Source organism: Brachyistius frenatus, unplaced genomic scaffold, assembly GCF_029030835.1.
Source record: "Brachyistius frenatus isolate BFR_SWC_R1_liver_20210118 unplaced genomic scaffold, ASM2903083v1 Contig_62, whole genome shotgun sequence".
In the NCBI taxonomy this organism is placed as follows: Eukaryota; Metazoa; Chordata; class Actinopteri; family Embiotocidae; genus Brachyistius; species Brachyistius frenatus.
The window spans coordinates 1498921-1522215 of record NW_027210661.1 but is presented as its reverse complement, the minus strand read 5'-3'; the positions used below and the strand labels follow the sequence as shown (position 1 = coordinate 1522215).

Genomic DNA, 23295 nt, shown 5'->3' with positions numbered 1-23295 from the left:
TCAAATCAACATGTGTGGTGTTTAAATGACCATCAAAGTTACTCACATGTATCTGCTGTTTAAAAGTCACACTCTTTATTTTCATACTCCAGCCTACAACATACAAACATGTAACCAATCCAAAATGTGTGGAAAACTAGAGGGAAACAAGATGAATGTCTGTAAACCTCCAATCAATACGTGATACAAACCGTCGTTTGAATTAATCCTCTGTGTTTGCATCTGGAGAATGGAAAAGATTAGGAAGTAACATGTAATCATGAGTCAATAATGAGGAATTATCTGAGTAGGACATTTTCCCTCCTGTTATGGCTAGAACACAAGGCGCCTGCATTCATGAGAGTCTCGATCAGGGGTGTCAAACGTGGGCTGGATCCAGCTCGGCCCGCCGGATGACTTTGCCAAGTGTGAAAATTACAGAAAGACATAAATTGCATTTCTATGAGAATATGGAGGTTTATGAGTACAAACGTTTAATTATTATTTTTATTTTTTTTAATCGATCCAGTAATTGCTTCAAAAACAGCGTAAATGCGACGTCTGCTCCGGAGGCAGAAGCACTCTGTGCCACAGGCAGCCGCGCTCGCTGACGTTTGACGTCAAACGCGTCACAAAGCGAGGGAATCTGCAGAGGAGAGCCGGGGCAGATAAACAGTGGGCTGATGTCTGAGTTTTTGGTCTTTATGTTTCTAGTTTATTGTAGAAAGACCTTAAAACAGGGTTTATCATCCAAAAACCTTCACCAATGATTTAAACAAAGAGAAATATTGTCGTTATGTATGCGTTATTATGCTTTGATTTTACTGGTCTGGCCCACTTGAGATCAACGTGGGCAGTATGTGGCCCCTTAACTAAAATGAGTTTGACACCCCTGGTCTAGATCTTCTAGAAGTTCGCAGCAACATCAGGAATAACCACAACAAAGGATGGGAGGTTCACACAGTAAACTGGATTTAGTCAATGCTGTCATGCACAAAACTTCAAAAGCTTTGCAAAAATAGAAGAAGACACGAATCAACCAAAATCAAAGGCTGCCAGGAGCCCAGCTCTCCATGGAGAGAGAGAGATCACATGGATTTAGTCAATGGTTTCATGCACAAAACTTCAAAAGCTTTGCAAAAACAGAAGAAGATAGAATCAACCAAACTCAAAGGCTGCCCGGCTTTATTCTCTTCCTCTCAGGTGCAGCTTGTTGGCTGGCTGGCGGACACGCTGGATAGATTACATGAATGACTTTGTAAAAGTTTGCGGTTTAATGTGATTTTACTTTTCACAGGCTTGGAGAAGGTTGTGCATTTATTGAACACATTCCTCTTGTGGGACAACACACGTCTGCGCTGAACTGCAGACAAACCGCGGGAGCCTGTCGGGAGAGAATAAAGCAAAACATAGCCTCATTAAATCTGGAGGGAATCGTGGGAAAAAAAAAAAAAAAATCTAGCGACGTCTTTACTTGCGAATCAATTACATTTACACTTCCATACGGTAGGCGGCGATAATGCGCGCGTGACCTGGTTTATCTCCCGCCAATAAATCCAACGAAGAAGAACACGTGAACACAGCGTCGCCTCCGGGCTGTTGCTAAAGCTGCTAACAGGAGGCAAGCAGAAAGTGTGTAAGTAAACGACACGAGGTTTAAGGACATGTTGCTTTATCTTTGACTGAATTATCGCACCGCCGCTGACGGGAGGCAGAAAAAACAAACAAACAAACACGTATTTTGATGTCTTCTACGTGTCCAAATTATGAGAGATTGTATCCGAGTTTGCTGTAGCAATAGCAAAAACAAGTTGCGGATTTAAAAGAAAGTGAACAGCTGACTCGTACACGTGATTTGTAGGACGACCGAACCTGGAGGATTTCAGGTAGGCTGGATAGGTCTGTGTTGGTTCGCTGCAGCTCGTAAACTATCGTGTTAAACCGCGGTGAAGTTAGTTTGATGTTGGACACTCGCTTCCTCCCGATCCAGCGGTGTCTTCTTACCCAGTTTACCCGGAGTTGGGAGCTCCGAGGGCGGCCAGCTCTCCTCCGACCTCACGAGTGGAGCTCATCGCTTGTGTCAAAATGTACACTGAGGATGATCCACAAAGCTAAAGATGAGTGGTAACCTCCCTGAAAGAAAGCTGCTCTAAACGTGTGCAGCTGGCAAATGTAAATATTATATAAAATTTAAAAAAAAAAAAAAAAAAAGTTACATCTTACTGAGGAGGGCTCATCTAACTAATGTTGTAGATGTTCAATGCGGAGGCTTCTGGGAGCATCTCTTCAGTGTAATTAATTTTGACCAATCATACAATGATCTTTTGAAATGTTATTCAATTTTGAAATTTTGGGTTTCTTTTTTTGCATACAGTCCTTTTTAAACGAACTAAACTCAGTCCTTGTGAAGTTGTTTTTGCGTTCACTTTGTGAGTTTAATGTTTTCAGCAGGAAGATCTTTGGATTGTAAAAAAAAAAAAAAAAAAATTCTTGGAGATTAAAATTCTGTTTTCTGAACATTATAGCCGAATTCTTTAATTCTTAGCAAAAATGTTTAATGTCCCCAGAATGTTATTATATTAGAGGGCGATAACGTGCTTTAAAAACATGCAAACGTTTTGCAGAAACACCTTTTTCAATATGTTTAGAATGTTTTTAGAGAATGTTATCCCACCTTTTTTTTTTTTTTTAAAGAACAAACAAACGCAAAACACCTTCCCGCTGAGAGCATTGTACTGTTTCTACCTCGGAAAACATTAAATCTCCAGCCAGGTGAAGCATAAAGTATAACAGAATACATCCTCCTACAGAAGGATTATATTCAGTTTTTGTTCAGTCGGGGTGAGAGAGGTGTTGATTACTTTCAGGGGTCATTTTGGTGACTTTAATCTGCGGTGCTGTTGAACCGTGCTGGTTCATACAGAGAGGCGCAAATAATATTTTGTCAATGGCGTTCAGGACAAAGTAGTAGGAGCAGTTCTCAGAATAGCCTGCAGGGTTCTGAAGGAAAACACCGTTCGATTTCTTAGTTCTTTGTGTGAATATACCCCCAAACATTTAGTTTTAAAAAGGTGCTTTTTATTTACACCACCGATATTGCCTGACAAGTGTGAATAAGTTGTTGCTTTTTTTTTTTTTTTTTTTTTTTTTTTTGCTGGCAGTGGTAGAAAGACTCACCATGACGACGCCGGTGTCAGTAGTCCGTCTGCCCAGAGGACCCGAACCCAACAGCCGGGGATTTGACCCCAAGTCTCCCCGCTTCATCGCGCTGTGCCGCACCTCCATTTCCACGTCCCAGGCAAACGCTGAGCAGTCGGAGGAAGAGCAGCGCGCACGATCTGAGCTGAGAGAGACTTTCCTGCGGTGTCTGCTCTCCATGAGCAACAAGAAGGTTCAGTTTCACCTGTACGAGAAGGTGAAGATGGAGGCCACGTTTGGGGCGTCGGACATCGACGTGCTGAACTTTCAGGTGTCCAACCTGCACACTCCCATCGGGGTGCAGAAAGAGGCGATGATCAGGTGTCAGGACATTATTTCATTTGCTTTTGATGTATGAAAACTTCAGGCTGCTCAAACGGAAAATGACTTTTGGGATAAGAGGGCACTTGAGGGTTTGGGAATTTCTGTTTTCACACAGAGTTTATAAAAGTGGTTGTCTTTTTGCCGGATGGTGTGGTTGCAGATTGCTCAGACCTGTGTCATTAAATCATACTGACCTGTGTGACTGCATTTGAAGATCCAGCACTGATGAGCAGTTCCACTTTCTCAGCACCAGAGGGAGGCAAATGCCTTTTGATTCAAGGGAGACCTCAAACCTGATGTTTGTGCTTGTTGCAGTTTCTACCGGGAATGCTCTTGAGAATTAGAAGATTTCTGACGCAATGTTGACCAAATTATTGATAATATCATGATCTTTTCCTGATGAGCACCTGTGCTCTCAGATTATGTTTAGCTACAACTTGGGGAAATAACTGAGAGGCATTCCCTGTTTCTTTTTCTTAGCTGTAACAGTCTGCTAAGTTCAAGAAGTTGAGGAACTTTATGATAATGCCGACCTGTTAATCAATCAGTAAAACCAAATTTCTCCTTGATATCTGAACCTGACATCCTATTTCTCAAAATGCCTCCCATTTGTGCTCAACACCACGAGTCTCTAGACCCTCAACACTGCTACCTTCCTTTGTCACATGCAAAAAGAGGTTATTTCTGTACTGATGCTCAAGTTGTGAAGTCTTGCCTCATTTAACAATGTTGAACTTTGTATGTCCTGTTGCGGTAACTGAACTTGAATATCCATTTTGCATTGTTAATGATGAAGGCTTTGTTACAAATAAAGTTGCTTTTGAAAAATACAACATTTGAAGAAAAGGTTAAGGTCTGTATAATGTTTTTTTTTAATAACAAGAACTCAACTCAATTCAACACTATATCATATTTTATAGTGTTGTGAGAAAAGCATTTTAATTCCACAGTAAATAAGTTTTCCTCTCTGCCCTGTCATCCTGGTCAACAGCCTGACCAGTGAGGTGTCTTCTGTTTCATCAAACATCGACAGTTAGTGGAGAGAATTGTCGACAGCTGTTTTGATAATTGATTCATTGTTTGAATTTACTTTTCAAGCGAAGATGCCAAACTTTGATGGTTCCAGATTATGATTAGTTGGACAAATTAATAAAGACAATAAAATCTTTTGACTCCCGGTAGTTATGACAGTTTTATCGCCGATTGCAGATGAATCAAAATTGTAAATGATGATTAGTTGCTACACTATTCATAATAATGACATTACATTTTTATGAAGCTCTTTCAGTACAATCAGCTGACTGAGTAATAGTAATTAGGACCTGTAGTCCTAATATTAACATGTATAGCAGCAGTTATTATAGGGTGTTATGAACCATATATTTCATCTTTATATACAACTTGTAAATCCCCAAAAGAGGGTCTTAAAAGCTAAGCTTATATGAAATAATAAAAAACACAGCAGGTGGAGGCTTGTTTTAATCAGATACTTGGATCATGAAGACTGTCAGAGAAAGGCAGCAGGGTGGTGCATTGATTAGAAGTGGAGGGAGACCCTGTGTTCAGGTTTGCTGTAGTTACCCGGGACCTCTGATCTGCCTGAGTGGAGGGGAACTAAACTCAAAGTTTCCTGATGTGATCTGACTGTTAACATCAATCTTAACTCAATTTATACAATGAATCCTAAATCCCTGAATATTTAGTTGTATGAGTGCCACACGTGAATACTTCTTATTTCTTTTTTGAGCATTCAGTTTCCCTTTAAAAACATCAGCTGGCTTGTTGCAGTGTCATACGGAACCAGAACAATAACTACAAATTAATCTGCAGCTATTTTTCCAAAATGAGAAACATTTGATGGTTTTTGTTCACGTGGGAAAACTAATGGTGTCTCTTCTTCATTTTCACTTGTTTTGGGTTTGGATTCATTACTTGGTACTTGGTTATTTTGCATCTTGTTGCATCTGTGTGGGTTTATTTTTGTGTTCCTCCTTGAGGTTGAGTATTTTCCTATGTCTGTCAGTAGTTGTTTTTGTCTTTGTGGCCATTTTGTGTGTCTTTGCAGAACTATTGCATATTGTTGTGGTGGTTTTACGTCGCTGTTTAGTTGGTTTGTTTCTTTTTGTTGTTGTTTTGCTCCCCTTTTAGTCATTTGAACTACTTTTCGACCATAAATATTATTTGGGTCCCTTTAAATGGCCGCCGGGCCTGTACCCAGAAGCCCCCGTCAGCAATCCAACCACGACATCAGAGTTTCAGTGACTGAAGTGATTGAAGTGGTAAAAACTGAATTAATTTAGTTGTTTTCAGTCACACAGCAAGACATTTACAGAGTGGGAATAAATCAAGATTGCTGAGGTCTTAGGGGGATCAGGTGGACATTGGATATTTTTTTTAAAAATGTTTAGAAAGGTTTAGTTATTTAAATCCTTGTTCATAAACATAATACAGCAGATCAGGATTCATCATGGTTTAGCACCAGCCTTGTGGGGAGGAGAGCTGGGGGGCATCAATACTGTTTAATCTTCCTAAAAGGTGTATTTTGTGAGTTCCCAATAAGTCATTTTATTTGAGTGCCATTAGGCGGTCGTGCTGTGCCTTTGTCTCTTTCGGTACCTGAATTATCTGACCACTCAGTGGAGACAGTCATCAGTGAGGCAGTGACTCATCCCCCCCACCCTCCGCCTTCCCTCTTCTCTCTCACCCTCCCTAATCCGAAATATGACTTAAACCTTGCATGACGTCATCGATGCCTGTGTGATTCAATCAGGAAGCCCTCAAGGACAACCAATGTTAATTTCATAGACGCAGGCATGCTGTTCTGTGACCAGCAGCCCTCAACTCTCACTGTCACCTCTGTGATGACTGTCCATAACGACTGCAGGGACACATACAACACGCAAACACGTGCATTTCCATCTTCTGCTACCTTACGTCTCAGTTGGTTTCTGAGGAAAGCGTTATACTTTTTTAAACTGATTGCTGTATTTACTTTGCACACACAAGTAGTCCACTTAATATAATAAAATATGATGAGTTTTTAAGACTGCACTTTCCAGCAGCTTTAAAATGAGCGCTTATTGCTGCCATATGGCAGTAATGTCACTGAAATAATAAAATAATAAAACAATACATGTAAATGATTAAGTCTTAGGTCTTAAGTACATTTTGTTCATAATACTTCTTTACTTTTACTTGAATAAATTCTGCAATGACATTTGACACAAGAAAAGGATTTATTTGACCTCAGAACATACAGTACAGTTTAACCTGTAACTCATTATTACCACATTTTATTATTTAAGATATTTCTTGTCTATAATTTGGAAAATAACTTTTGCTTGCAGCACAGAGCAACAAAAAATAAGGCACTTCATGAAGACAGACATAGTATCAACTGATCGGATCAGTCTGCTGAGAGGGAATGGCTCCATTATTTGAGTAATATACAAATGGTTAAGTGGAAATAATTGAGTTTCAAAAGGCAATTAGCCGTAAAGATTTCTGCTGACAAACTCCAGTGCTTTGCAGCAGTGCTCGGGGACACCCTGTCTCAGTGTTATCTTTTCTTACTGTTTGTTTTTCCTGAAAGTCTGCTTCTCCCTGATTTCAGTGGAAAAACATTCCTGCCTCTTAGTATGCTTGTGTGTGTGTGTGTGTGTGTGTGTGTGTGTGTGTGTGTGTGTGTGTGTGTGTGTGTGTGTGTGTGTGTGTGTGTGTGTGTGTGTGTGTGTGTGTGTGTGTGTGTGTGTGTGTGTGTGTGTGTCTGTGCGCTGGTGTGTTAGTCATGATGGTACGAGGAATCTGCCCTGTGTAACACCGCCGGCCACCAGGAAGCACATTCCGCTCCTTCCTGTTTGTGACCGTCTCGCACTTCCTGTCAAGTGTCTGATAACTCACAAAACCACTTCATCACCCTTTTGCCCAAAACTCCTGCCAGCAGACAGAAATAATTGGGCAGTGACCTCACAATCGTGTATTTTTAGCTGGTTTCATGGTAGACAGGAGAAGAGACAATGATTCACATGATAACATGTCTTATATGTTAAGACCCCCTGCTGTAGTGAAGAAATTTCCCCTCGGGGATTAATAAAGTGTATAAAATCAAAATCAAATCAAAAAATATGGAACCGCTATCAACTCTAGTAGAACTGTAGACGGCTGATCTAAAGACACACGAAGTGACAATTATTTACAAACTGTCCTCTGAGTTTTGACATAGAGGGTGCATGAATTCATAAACATGAGATGGGGAATTCTCACTGACAGCTGAAGAGTCAATGAAACTGTTCTCTATGCTGTTTCATTCCCTCTGTGTGGTTGTTTACTCATACTCTTTTTAACTTCACCTTTAAATAACACTTGTTGCAAAAAGAGCTTTTTTAAAATTATTCTGATCCATTTGCTATTTTTTCTGTTCTGTCTGGTCTTTTACTTGAAGTGTTTTAGTGTTTCGTGCTTTTTTTTTACTTGACTGTCACTTTTACTTTTAGTGGCATGGTTCAATGGACGGCGGTGTTGGCTGTTCAGGCTACACCTGTAGTCAAAACTGAAATATACGGACACGTGTGGATTGTCATTAAACTTTGTGCAAACATACCCAAAAGATGAACCCTGTCAGCTTTAGTGATCCCCTGAATTTAGTAAGTGTCACCACCAGATCTGTCGTTAAACCTTTTAGCCTCTCAATGTATGAGATGTAGTCGGACAAGATTCACTACAGGCATTCATCGGTCCTGGATGCAGTATTCCAATGATTTTATTCAAAGTTTGTCCAATACTTTGTGATCATTCTTTTACCTGCAGCAGCATGTAAACCTTGTCACTGTGAGTACTTGTCTGTTGTCATATTGATGTTAGCTCAAAGCACGAGATGCTTTATTGGTTCTAGACTCCTTCCTCACTCTCTATTTACTATGTAGTCCATTAAATATTTAGAAATATTAAAGTGTTTAATGACGATACAAAATGATAATAATTCATAAGTATATGAAACATCAAAGAACTACTCATTATAGATTACTATTGAGGATGTTTTACATGGGGAGTAGTGAATGACTAAGGCTGTGTTTTTGGAGCCTTAGTCTGTTTTTTGTTATTATCTTCTATTATTCTTACTGCTATAATCATGAAAAGTATGCCGTAAGCAATAAGCAAAAACTCCACCTGCTGTACATAAATGCAACCAGTGCAGTCACTGAAGAAGACATTCTTTCAAGTACAACTGGTGATGTTTATTGTGAAGTGCTCACTGGAGGTCAGCAGCAGCCAGACAAGCAGACACAAAAGGAATGGCTGAGTCACATTCAGTCTCAGGTTTGTTTGAGTCTCCACCGCCCGGGGGGTGGGGGTGGGGGGGGGGGTATATTGGAGGATGGCCAGCGATTGTGAAGGCCGGGCGCTCTGTGGCAGCCTCACTTCCCCAACTCAAGTGGCCCGGGAGATAAAGAGGCCAGCGGTGGAGCATGCCAGCTGGACCCCGCCGAGCAGCGACCAGGCCCTCAAACATAAACAAAACCTTAGACCATGAGACATACATTTTTATTTTTTTTTTGTATTTAGGCTGAATTTACAGTAAAATGAACACAACAGCATATTCAGGTGTTTTTTTTTCTCTTGCATGAAGCTGCCAATGGTTTGGATAAAGAAATGGCTTTATACACTTGTGACCAATAAGAAAACCTAAAGAAGTAAAAGCATTGGTTTCTTTTCTCAAATCCTTTGACCTGTAAAGTCTATAGAAGAGCATTAATGTCTAATATAGGGACACATAAGCTGTGCACAAGATGATGATGTTGCCACACCATCATATGGGTAAGGGGACACTTAATGCGCAATTCAAGTCTAGACAGGAAGACATATGAGGAGGTGGGAGGAGAAGGGAAGCGCTAATTAGAGTGAGATTAAAGCTATCTTCATTTATCTATGAGTCTGTAGAGTCCACTGTGGTCCACTCCCTTTCCCGCAGGAGTAAACACAGGAAGATGCTGCTAATTAGTGACCTGCTGTGTCTCATTCTCAGGGATGCGTCCATGGTAAGCGGTGTTTCCAAGATGCTACGTCATCAAACCCCGCAAAGGACTGCTCCAAAGTCTAGGATCCTTCAAAATTCTACCAAGGAGGCAAAGAATTTTCAAGGAAGCATCTGGTGTATCCTCAGGGACCTCGAAGCACCCACAATCCTATGCGCACACATAAGGGTGAGAGCTTTCCAGTGACACACACCAAGAATATAAGGAACACATCAGTAAGTGTCAATAAAGCTTCTGCCTGATGGCTACTCTCCATTAAAACACAGAAGAAGAATGACACACACCTGCACACTCACTAGACTGTTCCAGCACGTGTTCCCCAAATCCTCGGAGGGAGTCATGTCCAGCCTCTGAAGAACCTGATTTGGAATTACCCGTCCTCAAAGGTTGCATTAAGAGACATCCTCTGTGATGCTGAAGACCGACCGATGTCAGCGCTGATGGGGCAGATTCACCAGCTGGGCCCGAATCTCAATGACCAATCAGAGGTGGCAGTATGGACATTTTTCTGTGTGGTCTGTGAACATCACATTGTGGTTTATCTTTGACAGTTTGTGTTTTTCATGTTCAAATATCAAACAACACCTGGATGAACTGCCATGAAATTTTGTGGCGACATCGTGATATTCAGAGGATATGATGGTCTGTTTGAAAGCCCTCAGACATTCTCAGCAACTTTGTGATGTATTGCCTTAAAATTTGGTACACACAAGAATGTCCCCTTCACGATGCATTCTGATGATTGTGGTGATCTCATGACTTTTCTATTAGCACCTCTATAAGGTCAAAGATCAGGTCAAATGTTGTGATTCTGCTTTTCTTTGTTGCTGTAGTTCAGTTACTGTCATAAATAATTCAACTATTTCCCCTGTACTTAGTCAGGTAAAGGGAAAATTCCTTACTTCTCAAACATGATGTGAACCAGAAACTGGTCAGCCAGTGGCTGCTGGGGAAGCAGTTTCCATTTCAGTGCAACAATCCTTTAATTAGACAAAAATAGGAAGTGGTCATGCAGTTTTTGAGAAGTGGTTTCCTGTTGGAAATGGCTGCAGGCGCAGACCCAAACCTGACTTCAGCCGTGTGTGTGCTCACTCCCAAAAGAGACCATATTATTATAACAGTATCTTATGTGGGAAAACACAAGGTAGCACCCGAGTCAGCGAAAATTCCTCTGGAAATATTTCAGAGACCTTAAATGACTAGATTTCTTTTTAGTATATGTGCCTCTGGTGTTTTCGAGGGTGGTTGGATGATGGTGTTCGTAGAGCGGAAGCTTCCCTGGCAGAGGAGGGTGGTTGTCTGGTATACAACTATTTAATCAGGAAGATTGCATACTTGTGAAAGTTTATCTTCCTGTAGTCATTATCTGAGTCTGTGGGACTGAGTCTGTGAGTCTGGGCTTTACACAGTGCCATTTAAAAACTATTACTAATACATACAAAACAGGAGGAGCCTATAGATTGCTCCATATCAATCTGACCAATAGCATCAAAGGTATTTAAGACAGTGACTATCACCAGCTAAAACAAATGACACATCAATGGGTGAATAATAAAAAATATTCTATATGTTATCATTATATAATCTGATAGGTGACATGATGCGTTTTATTTTTGATACTTTAAATACATTTTTCTCATGATTGTTTTCTATTTTATACCCTTTTAGAAACGTACTATCAAATGTATATTTTACTACAATTTAAATATTTATATTGTGTGGTATTGCAACTTTGACTTTGATGATCTGAATACTTTTTCCACCGTTGCACACTCTCCCTCCACCTTTCACGTCTCTCCATTTTCTATCTTCCTTTACCCATTCATCTCTGCAGATCACCTGTTTCCGTCTCGGGTTTTAATACAACTTAAAACACTTCAAATGAGTTATTTCACCTTCTCCGGCTTCCCTCCTTCTTGTTTTCTGTCTTCATCAAAACAGCATTTCTACAGCGGGCTCAGAGGCTAAACTAATTGCTTATAATTTCACTTAGACACGCACTCACTTCCAACCCAACGCCTCACTCCTCCAGACAGCAATCTCAATCTCTGCCTTGCTTGTTTCCTCCCTTCCTCTCGTTCTTTTATTCTTTCCCCTAAGAGACATGATTTACTTGTGTCAGGGACAAGGACATCTGCCTATTAGCAAGTGCCACTGACGTAGGCATCGCCATCCCCTCCTCCTTATTACCCTTCCTCATCCGCCTTCTTCTCCTGCTCCTCCTCCTCCTTGCCTTACTCAAATTGGGGTCACCAACCTTCATCATGCAGGCTGGTGAATCATCAGTGGGACTCTCTCTGCGTCGGGAGGAGGGACTCTGCCCGTCCAGGATACTTCCGTCCTCCTTCCCAAATTACCAGGGTAACCCGACATTGTCTGCTCTCTGCTGTCACACCACTCTGTCGCACAAAGGGAAGAATAAAGAAGCAGAGGGAGAGGTGCAATATAAATGAGGGACATGGTGAATGTGAAAGATGTAGTGAGGATATTATCAAAGCTCGCCACCTTCTTCTTGCTTCATCAAACAGTCATTGTGGTGTGCTAATATACACGAACGATTAGTCTGCAAAAGCAAGGAAGACTGATAGGACAGCAGCTTCAACCCCACCATTACCTCATTATTTCTTCTATGTGTATTTCTATATTTCATCATGTTCATAACATCTACTGCGAGTGAGGTTGAGAAAGTAGTAGACTTCCTCTTTTACTTCCAGTTACTACCCAGGATTCCCGGAGGAGCTCTGACCATATCGGACAATTCCTCACAGTTTGTTACAGCCAGCACCCACTTCAGGTCATGTTTTGTTAGTTTATGTTATTTCTTGTTTTATTTTGGTTTCACATCTTCTCCTGTGGTTTCTTGTGTCTTGACTTCCTGCTCTTGTGTGTAGTAACTTCCCTCCACCTTGATTGTTTCCACTCGTGTCCAATCATTTTCCCGCAATCTTGTGTCAGCGGTCTTCTATCAGTCTGTACCAGGCCATTGTTGTCTCGTGCTCATCAGTCCCCTCATCAATCCCGATGGCTTCTCATGAGTTTTCCGGAGTCTTTTTATTTTGTCTTGGTGTGATTCTGACTGGCCCTTTTTCTTTTTCTTTTTCTTTTTTTTTTCTTTTTTTTACCTCAGCCTGATTTGTTTGATAACCTGGTTTAAAACCACCGTCTGTTCCAAACTTTGCCTTTTTGCTTCATCTCTGTTTTCAACTGCCTTGTTGAGTTGTTCTGTGCGAGCCCTCGTAAAAAAGCCTAAATTGATCCCAGTGTTTTGAGTCAACTGTTTGGGTCCAGTCCCTGTCTGTACTGCCCCGCTGTTACACAGTTTACTCCGACAAGCCAAAATGAAGCAAATAGTGTTGATTATCTTGTGGTGCATGTCATGGTTTGGTGTAATGTGAACAGTCAATCCATTAAGCATTATGGCTGTATGACTGTGTTGGACCATCTCTAATATAAAGAGACTTATGAGGTGCCCTGTTAGCAGCAGTGAGTAACAACTTTGGTCTCAGGGCAACAGAGGTTAAAGTGACAGAAGTGCTATGGTGGACACAGGTCACTGAAAACGTTACTGATGGTTATGGGAAGAATGCGTCACAACACACGGTGTGTCGCACTCTGCTGCTTATGACCGTGCAGCTGCAGAACGGTCAGAGTGCCCATTGGAAATCCCGCCCACCATCACACAATGGAAAAGTGAGCATCAGAAGTGGATGTCATATTGATATCTCTTCAGTAGGTTGGCCTTATATACCACTATAGGCTTTTTTTTTTGTAATTTTGGTGAAGTGACCTTTAATAAAGAGGACAGGAACCACATTTAAGGAGTCATATTCGTCAACTATACTTATAACGATAACAAAAGTGGACACAAGGCCTCACAACACAAACTATGTGTTCTTTTACATTGTGTTTAACTGAACACTCTCATGTTTTTCTTTGGCCTCACCAATTCTCAGTGTTTATAACTGAGACGAATGTAGAGAGTAGCAGGATTGTGTGTGTGTGTGTGTGTGTGTGTGTGTGTGTGTGTGTGTGTGTGTGTGTGTGTGTGTGTGTGTGTGTGTGTGTGTGTGTGTGTGTGTGTGTGTGTGTGTGTGTGTGTGTGTGTGTGTGTGTGTGTGTGTGTGTGTGTGTGTTCACAGAAGCAAAAGGTCAGTTTTGGTTTGGTCCAACAGCACGTCGACTTGGCCTCAGCTTATTTGCTGATGCTATCTGTGAGGAATCTGAGTAAACAGGGAGGCCAGATAACAAGCAGTGCACATCTGCCTTCTTCCCTTTCTCTTCATGTTCTCCACCGCAGACTTGTGATGTCACTACAATCCAAATCTTTCCAGTTAACAAGCACCAATCTCTCCTTGTATCTCCATCTGTCTGACATCTCCAGTCAAATCTTAGTTTATCTTCTCTCCCTCCATTTGCCGTGCCAGAGAATGTAAGACGTGAGTGCCCTTTTTCTCTTTTAAAACTGCCAGATCTTCGTCCTTAAGCTCTGTCCTGTTCTCCTTGCTGAATATATCAATGGACACAGCTGTACAGACTGGACAGACAGACATATCCTGCCAAAGATAGTCACAGAGAGATGAATCACTTGATTACTGTACTCCAGCCAGAAGTGTTCATTCATTTCAGTATAAATTACCAGAGCAGTGCATCAGCAGGGAATATCCATTTCGATAAGTCCATGTTTGAATCTTTTATTTCATGCTTTGTTCCTTTGAAACAGACAGAATTTGAAAATATGTCTGACCCTATGATCTTTTTCAGGGTCTAAGAAGAGTCTGGGCTACGTGGCGGGACACTAAAGACCACACCTGGACACATCTGAACCAGGGAGGGCAGCCCTGCTCTGACCCCAGCACATCTGGAGCTGACGCACTCATAGACGCAGAGGAGATGCATAAATAACACTCTCAAGTATGTACAGTGTGTTCTTCATGGGAAATACACAAACGTAGACAGGCATGCACTTCTTCACTAAAGAACAAACATATGTCTCCACACATGTGCGCTGTGTATACGTGGATTTAAATGCAGACATGTGTAGAAAACAAAATGTATGCTAAGTCATACACAGACTCCAGATGCAGCCGGTCCGTCCTGCCAGCTCATGAATTGCGAGCCCACGTTTTTATTTTATGTATGAAAGGAGACTTGTGTTTTATCGCACTGTCTCAGAGAGAAATATGAGCAGGTGCTGCAGCTGTGAGGGCATTTTAACCTCCCAGAAGAGCCCACTGACAGAGCTGAACAATACAAACGAATCAAAGCTCTGAGCCCCCTCAGGATTCATGGAGGAGAATTGTTTCCAGGTTGTTGTGATTTGTTTCCAGGCAATGAATTGCAATTGCATCAAAGTACAATCATCACAAGTCAAGCTCCATTTACTAGCTTTATCCAGAGCAGGTAAACTGTTTAAATCATTCATTACACTTTTCCTTGTGTACTTTTGGTTTTACAAAGGATAAAAAAAAAGAAAGAGAAAAGACATCACACTCTTGATGGAGGTAATCGAGCATCAAAGCATGACCGGTTTGCTCTCATGGTTCAAGCCGTCAATGCATGTAATACACCTTACATGTATCCTCTAGTGGACTGACAAGTGTATTACATGCTTTTGTGTGATACGTATGCTCTGATTGGAGAATTACTATCGAGAAGCAAGTTGTAGCAAATGTGAATTGATGCTTTGGTAAATCATACCAAAAGCTCTGATGTGTATATTTCTTTCACATTCATATTGGGTTTCTTGAACCACACTTTTTCCTTCACTTCTCCGCTGCACAGACGAGAGACTACGAGTTACGTTGTTTATATACGCATACATTCCTTAGTGCTGCACAGCCACCTGCTGATTCTAAAGCCAGCTCCAACTCCCACTCAAACCACATCCCAGACTGAGTCTGTCTCTCGCTGTCTTTGAAACGTCTATTTTTTTGTCACCCATCCTTCATCTCTGTGATTCCTTCTCTCCTTGACTTTATTTCAGCCTCTGTGTTGTCTAATTTTGTAGTCTGTATTTCAGTTCAGCTGTAGCTCATCCACTATCTTCACTCAACCCCTCAGACATCTGCAAAATCTCTCCCACCCATCCTTATCCTACTATAAACTGTTTGCATGCAGTGCAGCTGGTTGTCGTGACGACGGGCCGGGGTGAGGGGGTGAGCCGCAGGTGTTCCTGTTTGGGTTTGACGGCGTGGAGCACTCAGCGTTTCGTATTTTTAGTCTCATGGAGAGCTCTGCTGCTTGTGGGCTGAGTGGGTCACTAGTGTGTTTGTTTATTTATTTCAAATGGCCAATCACCCGGGCAGGTTTGTGTCAACATAAAGGTCCAGCTTCCTGTTATTACTGACCACACACACACACACACACGTATGCATATACAAACCTGTAATATACCGTATGTACTGTAATTACGTGGCAGCATGCAAGCATGCAGGCAGATGCATCTCCTGTATCTGTAGTGCATCTGATCTCCTAGACAAAGAACATGGACGCAAGTTGTACCAATGTCCTCCACAAAGTGGTGAACAAAACTGGAGACACATCAGCAGACATCCTCTCTTCACGTCTGCTCGTCTCTTAAATTCACATTCTTACTGGTATCTCTTTGCAGTTGAAGCGTAAAAGTCACGGGGAGAGCTGAATAGAAAGGTAGACAAATACAAAACAAACACAGCTGATTAATCGGTACGTTAAACTGACCTTGAATCAAATATAAATTAAACTTTGTCGGTTTAGCACCTTTCATTCAGGTTAGTGCAGTTTAAAGTGCTTTATAAATGCTTGACAAGCTCATATTAAGAAAAAACAAAAACTTTTGAACTGTAAAACAATTTGATAATAATGCATATAATGTAGTTATAACAGTTTTTATCTCACCGTCTATAATGGTGGGTCATCTTCATATCTAAACTCCTCCTTCAACATGACAGAGGTTCAGAGGAGCATTGCGGTCCTGGAGAAACAATTATTTATTGCGGCCCTGACAGTCAGAGAGAGGGCTTTCTTATTTCCCTTGATTGAGAGTGTCTCCATCATACATTATTCACTTTACTGTGATCAAGGCTGTCTGTGTTAAACTGTATATGACCCTCAGAGAAGAATGTCTCCCAGCAGAGACTGAGTCTGGCACCTGTTTTTGCTTTTTTAATATTGTATCAACACGACACAGAAACTCCATAAACAGGAAGCCACCTTTAGGACATTTGTACGTGCAAACGTACAGGCATAAATTATCTTTTTTTTTCTTCTTTCCTCTCCCAGTAACCATCTGCTGTCCCTATTTTTTTTTTAAATGTATATAAAGTAAACTAGCTCCACCTGCAGCAGAAAAAACAGCAACATGCTGCTGACACGCTGATGCTTCACTATTAATAATCTAACGATGTCATATATGATATGATGATGTAGGGACCAAACCAATACTTTTACTGAAGTAGTTTCACTTCATCTACAGTTTGCTGCCAATATATATGTAGAGAGTAGCAGGATTGTGTGTGTGTGTGTGTGTGTGTGTGTGTGTGTGTGTGTGTGTGTGTGTGTGTGTGTGTGTGTGTGTGTGTGTGTGTGTGTGTGTGTGTGTGTGTGTGTGTGTGTGTGTGTGTGTGTGTGTGTGTGTGTGTGTGTGTGTGTGTGGTTGAGAGGGAGGATGAGAGCATCCCTTCAGCTGGTGTTCATTCATTATCTTGCTCAAGGACAAACACCCACCTACAAACCACCACTACTGCTGCTCAAAATTCATTCAGTAATTCAGTGCTCAGAGAGACTGTAGCCAAGTACTCACACACACACACACACACACACACACACACACACACACACACACACACACACACACACACACACACACACACACACACACACACACACACACACACACACACACACACACACACACACACACACACACACACACACGATCCACGTCTGCCTCTTCAATGACCTTGTCTTTCAATGATCTGTGGAAGAATGTAACCATGAGACTTTCCATTTGCTTTTTGTTTTAGTCGCATTCATTGAAGGCTTCTGTTTGCTTTCATTTTCACGGATTTTGATTTCCTTGTCTGCTGTTGCTGTATTCATGATCATCTGTATTATTCTTGTAGCAATCCATAATCTTCTGGTCACAACAAACAACATTGTTTTGGCAATGCTTTGTTTTATGAGTCACTAAATTCCAAGTAATGCCTGGATATTTATTGGGAGAAGTTATGTAATTTAGTTATATAGTCATTACATTGAAAATAATAATAAAAAAATACTTCATGGGTAGCTTCTCATTGGAAACTCTGGCATGTTTTGAATGTTCTGCTGACCTGCTGTGCAAATAATCTCTTGGATGGTCAAGGAAATATTTGGAAATAAATAAAAAGAACATCCTTATATTTCCATTAGAATTTGATGAGGAATGAGGAAATTATTCCAAAAGATGAAACTGGTAAAATGATATCTCATACCCTGTTTTTTATTTAATCCATATCAAGTTTTGTTTCATAGTCCAATAGGGCCAATAAACCAAAACCAAAACAAATCTGAGAGTTTTATCACGTAAAGCCAAACGTAAAGTTACTTACAAAGAGATATTACAGGCCAGGGTTTCAATCCAAAGTGCTCTAAGAAATGTAATGAACCCTACTTATAAAACCTAGACTCACATTTCACAAAAGTTCTGAGAAGCCAAATAAAGAAAAGTGTTTCAGTGGACACATTTATCACGCTACTTGGTACTCACACCGAAGGGTAGCGCTTAAGTGGCTCGCATGATTAATAATGTATCCTCAGAGCAGGAAGAGACAATCAGACACTTTGGTTTTACCTCACACCTGCCACATTTTTCATCCTAATTTTCAGCATAAGGAGGTCATCTCAGCAATATGTTATTGTCTAAAAGTATTTATCATTTCACTGTTTTACAGGTGGGAAATCTTTTCAACAAGTGGAATTTAAAGCAATCATATATTCATTTGATATATAAATACAAAACACATAATATAACAAAATCAGACAATGAAAATCGAGAGTAATGCTACCCTACTTTGGGAACTACACATTTTCTTAATTATACACGTATTTCCAGATATATCATATTCTACATCATGATCAGTTCTATGGTGTACAGACATTTCCAAACATATGCCTGAAGGTATAAGGCCCTTTCCACCAAACCTGATATCACGCTAAAGTGTGTAATACACCCATCAGTCCACCAGACGATGTCAATGTTGCATTTTTTTCTTACCAAGGCATGAAAAGTAAGGTGTCTTTGGTTTACCAAATAGTTAGGCTTCAAAAAAGATCATGGTTTGGGTTAAAATCAGTAATTTTACACAAGTTAAAATTACGTGTGTCATGTAAGTTACATAACAGACATTATGTAAGCTAAATTTCTCACAGATTTGAACACTGATCGCGATCAGGTAAATGTCCTGTATTTGTTATATCCTCTACCGTAGCCAACCTCCTCCCCACTCAGACTTTATCACTCTTTGTACTTTATCACATGACCTCCTTCTTCGACCCTGGTCGTACATGCGTGGGCTTTACACGCCTAGGCGAGGCAGAACGTGACACGGTTATCCCCCCCGTTGACTGACGGGTGTATCCCACTCTTGAAAGCAGGCTGCTCCATCACTGCAGCCATCTGATACCCTGATTACTCTTAACCAACTCAATAGACCCTTTTGAGCTCCTTATTGAGACTTTCAGAGTCAGAAAAAGAATTGATAAATAGCTTTTCAGTTTTGGTTTGTTTCGGTAATTTAAGTCCAAATTTGCCTTTTGGCAGTCTCTGTTGTCTTTGTGGTGAAATGGTGGCTTTGAGTGACTCAGTGGGCGATGGGAGCAGAGCCATGAGGTGATGGCATGAGGAACACACCAACACACACGTATCTCTCTGCAGAAACACTGACCTCAGGACGAAGGAATGAAATCGTATCGCTAAGAAAACCTCACGTTGGAATTCCTCGCTGGTGAATGAAAAAAGTCAGACGCTGCTTGCTCGACTGTGTCTGTGTATAGTCTGTCAGTGTGTGTCTGTCTGCGTGTACATTCATGCCGGATGTGTGGCCTTTTCAGTGGAGTGGACTCTTTCATATGAACATCTAATGAAATCTTCTCTTTGTGTACCTCTCCTTTCTCTGCTCTTCTCGTTCTGACATTCATTTGTCCTTCCTTGCACGCAACACTCACAAATCATCCTGACTTTTTTTTTTTTTTTTTTTTTTTTTGCCGTGTCATTCCCCTTTAAAGCCCACTCAACATTTAAAAACAGTTAAGAGTGTCTAAGTCTTTACTGGAAGCGCCTCCCCAGCAATCTAAACACTTCTCTCATTGTGTTGTGTCTCTTACGTGTAGACTTGATGCTTACTGGATCAGCTCCAACACATACGGTGTCTGTTCATGCATGTTATAATGCTGTTGTCATCTCATTACTCCAAAATATAGTGTTTAACCGTGCAAATTAAACACTTCACCTTCTTTTGTCTGGTTGGTTTTCAGTCACCGCTCTGTTGGTGAGTCTGGAAGATTACCTTATTTTACAGAGGAAATGTTTATTTATTTTATTTTGCCCTTTATCTAATGCATGAGGGCAGGCAGGCGTCACTTTCATGACATCAGAGCGACCATGCCCCCCTTTGATTGAAAACAAGCGCTGCGTAAATGTTAAAATTATTGGCTGCTGCGCCGCGTTTTGTACGTCAAACAACAGGAAAAAAGAAGTTTGTGATTTTCTTTACTTCCACAAAGAGCTGTGGCTTCAGGTCACAGATCTCTTCAGGTTTAATGCTCCACTGAAAGGGCAGTATATAGAGCAAACTGAAAAGCCAAGAACATGTGGAGAAGGATATGAAACCTCTGACTAATGGGTGGGGTCGCTTATTCACTTTGATGGAGGCAGACTTAAAAGATTATCATCAAATTCTTACATTTTTTTTCTTTTTAACGATGCCAAAAGTTGAATAGAAACAACATATCTCAATTTGTCTGGTGCCTTTGTTTTGTCATTGTTATATTAGGCTGTTTGTACTTCATGCCTTGCAAGGTTTCGAGTCAATAAATTTGCCTGAAACAGAAGTCTGTGAAAAGAACATAATTCATTCAAACATCTTAATCATGTAAACATAACAATATACTTTAAAACTGACGTTGTTGGCTGCAATCTAAAGTGTTACCCTTGACAAATATGTGGTTTTTTTTCTGGTGACGTCTACAAAGTTTCATAGTTGTGAATCAAAGCCATCAAAAAAACACATACTATTATTACATATGAAGGTAAATGTAAGGTCATCATAGAAATTACTCTCCAGCTCTTCATGTTTGTCATTCAGGCCGTTTCTTGGTGAGGCATCGATCACATGCAGGGTCCAAACATCAATCTTTACTTATTTTTGGGGCTGTGAAGCTTTCCTCTCATGACTCACTCTGTTCCGTGCAGCGCTCGTCTCAGGAAAATTTTATTTTGGAAAAGGCAACAAACGACCAAGTGATTAAGCTCCATTGTTTCCATAAGTTCTATAAACAGGACTTCGCATTAGGTTGACGCTTATCAGCATCACTTCACGGGTTTCATTTTTGTAACAGTCGAGTGTTTTGTTGTTGTTTTTTTAAGTTATTTCCAAGTCATCTGCAACACAACAAAACCTTCATATGGTCACAACACTCAGTTGTTGTCTTGTAAACAATCAGAAATTAATTCTAATAGTCTCCATAGTTCATAGTAAAGTGATTTTTTTTTTCTTCCTTTGTTAGGGGGATGGGTCTGTGTATCAGCTGTGGAGGGTGGGAGCAGTGGAGGGATGGAGGTGATCAGCACAGGTGTTTTGTGCTGACTGATTGCTCTCTCTCCCTGTGTATTGGCAGCAGTGTGCCGGGCCTGGCAGCTCACACACACTGAATTTAGAAGATGCCAGGAAGCAACACAGGTGGACTGGCAACTGTTGGACTTTGTGGCATCTTGTGTGCTCCAAGCCTGCAGCCAACTTTTTCTTTGTGCATCTTGTTCTGATGTCAGTCAGTCCATTTGGGAACCAGCTGCATTCATTTCAATGCCTTCTTTGACCTGCAGTCCCTGATGTGCTGCTCATCTGACACTGGGCCTTGTGGTGGGACATAATTACAGAACGTCTTGGACACCGCAGGACACGCTGCTGTAAAGTCTGGCATGTCAGAATGTTTTTGTTTTTAGCTGCCTAGTTTGACATATCCTACGCCGTGTTCCTTGATGTCGACGAATAGGATGACAAAGTGCTCTCTGGTGTGCATTTGTAAACGCGGCAAAGAGAAAGTGGGATGCTGCCGGTGTTGCTGTCAGGTGGAACAACTTTGTGACCCTCCTCGCTGACGCCTCAGTAAGTCAAACATGAACGATGATTGGTCCGGCTCATACTACAAGTGTTGCCAGTCTCCCGACAAAGATACGGCAAGTATTTATGGCACTTTGATCAGTAATCTAATATAGTTATCATTGGAAAAACAAATATATTGTGGAGCCTGATCTCGGCATAAAAAGTGATCAAGTTTTGCCGCATTGTTAAGTCAGGCAGACACTGAGCAGGTTCGACCCATTTTATATTACTTTGAGGGAGGTCATCACGACGCCTTATTGATTCCTGGACAGATCGTAGATTTTCCTCCTCGACAATTGGTTGGATATCCTCATGTCACAAAATTGATGTTTTGTTGCAATTCATGGTGTGATTTCCCACAATTCAAGATGTAACCATCGCGGTGTGCTTGCAAAGTCACAAAAGCAAACAATAACAAACATGGCACAGACTGACAAGTTATTGTGCAGACAGAATCTATGAACGAACTGAGCTCTGGTGACACAACCCAGAATAACGCCAAAGCGTGCAATACCTTCATTTGTCCACTAGAGGATACTGTGTCAGTGTCACGTTTTTCCTCGCCACAGCATGAAAAGTACAAGAAAGAGGTCATGTGACAAAGTACAGGAGAACTAAAGTTGGGCGTAATTGGAAGGAACAAACCTCGGACTTTCACCCAGGAGAAGGGTCCAGTCAGTAAGAAAGCGATGCTTTCCTCAACGTGACCAAGTAGTTTTTGTGCCGAACCCTAATCACATGGTTTTCTTTTCCTAAACTTAACCACATGGTTTTAATGACAAGGCGAGGCAAATTGTGATTCAGACACTGATATCATGGCCTGTCAGGTGTATTACACACTTTGTTGTGATACCGGGCTGGGTGACAACACACTTCCCATTTGAAGCTGTTTTTCTCTTTGTTGAGGACACACGACTTCTTTACATAGAACTTTATTGGAATTACCAATGACAAACTTTATTACATTCATGGGACAAACTGTTGTGTTCTATCCCCCTGTAACAGGCAGTGATGTACAGCAAGACATCAGGTCTGCTTAAGATCCAGAAGAAGAAGAAGAACCCATTCGGGGTTCCATGTACACGTTCAATGAAATGCTGTGAATGTGCAGCCTTAGCACAGATGTCCCGTGAGTAGAGGCCTACATGCAGTGTGAGTTGACTCAACATACATGATTTTTAGAAAGTGCAGAGTATCTGTAAGGCTTTGTTCTGCCTGCATGTTTGTGGCCCTTTGGACGTGGTTGTCTGGTTAGATTGCTCGCCTGTTGCCCAATCTTTTCTCTTTTCAGTGACCCAGTAAACTTTGCTGTTTGTCTGCTAGTTCTGCCTGGGAGTAATGCATGCCTAGTCCACCCCCTGTGAGATCAGAGCCATTGCAGCTGCAGACTTAACCCTGACCTGACTCTGATAAATAATATG

General features: G+C 41.2%; 1 protein-coding gene across 3 annotated transcripts; it reads left to right on the top strand.

The window, feature by feature from the left end:
• Positions 1–1525: 1525 nt before the first annotated feature.
• gemin7 (gem (nuclear organelle) associated protein 7) lies at positions 1526–4673 on the top strand. 3 transcript variants are annotated; one of them, XM_069706391.1, is made up of 2 exons: positions 1526–1615; positions 3141–4673. In XM_069706391.1, the coding sequence occupies exon 2, from the start codon at positions 3158–3160 to the stop codon at positions 3533–3535; it is 378 nt and encodes a 125-aa protein (XP_069562492.1). In that variant the 5' UTR covers positions 1526–1615; positions 3141–3157; the 3' UTR covers positions 3536–4673. The 3 variants fall into 3 exon arrangements, with proteins under 3 accessions (XP_069562492.1, XP_069562493.1, XP_069562494.1); XM_069706392.1 differs by lacking the exon at positions 1526–1615 and adding an exon at positions 1703–1865; XM_069706393.1 differs by lacking the exon at positions 1526–1615 and adding an exon at positions 2134–2151.
• Positions 4674–23295: the final 18622 nt, after the last annotated feature.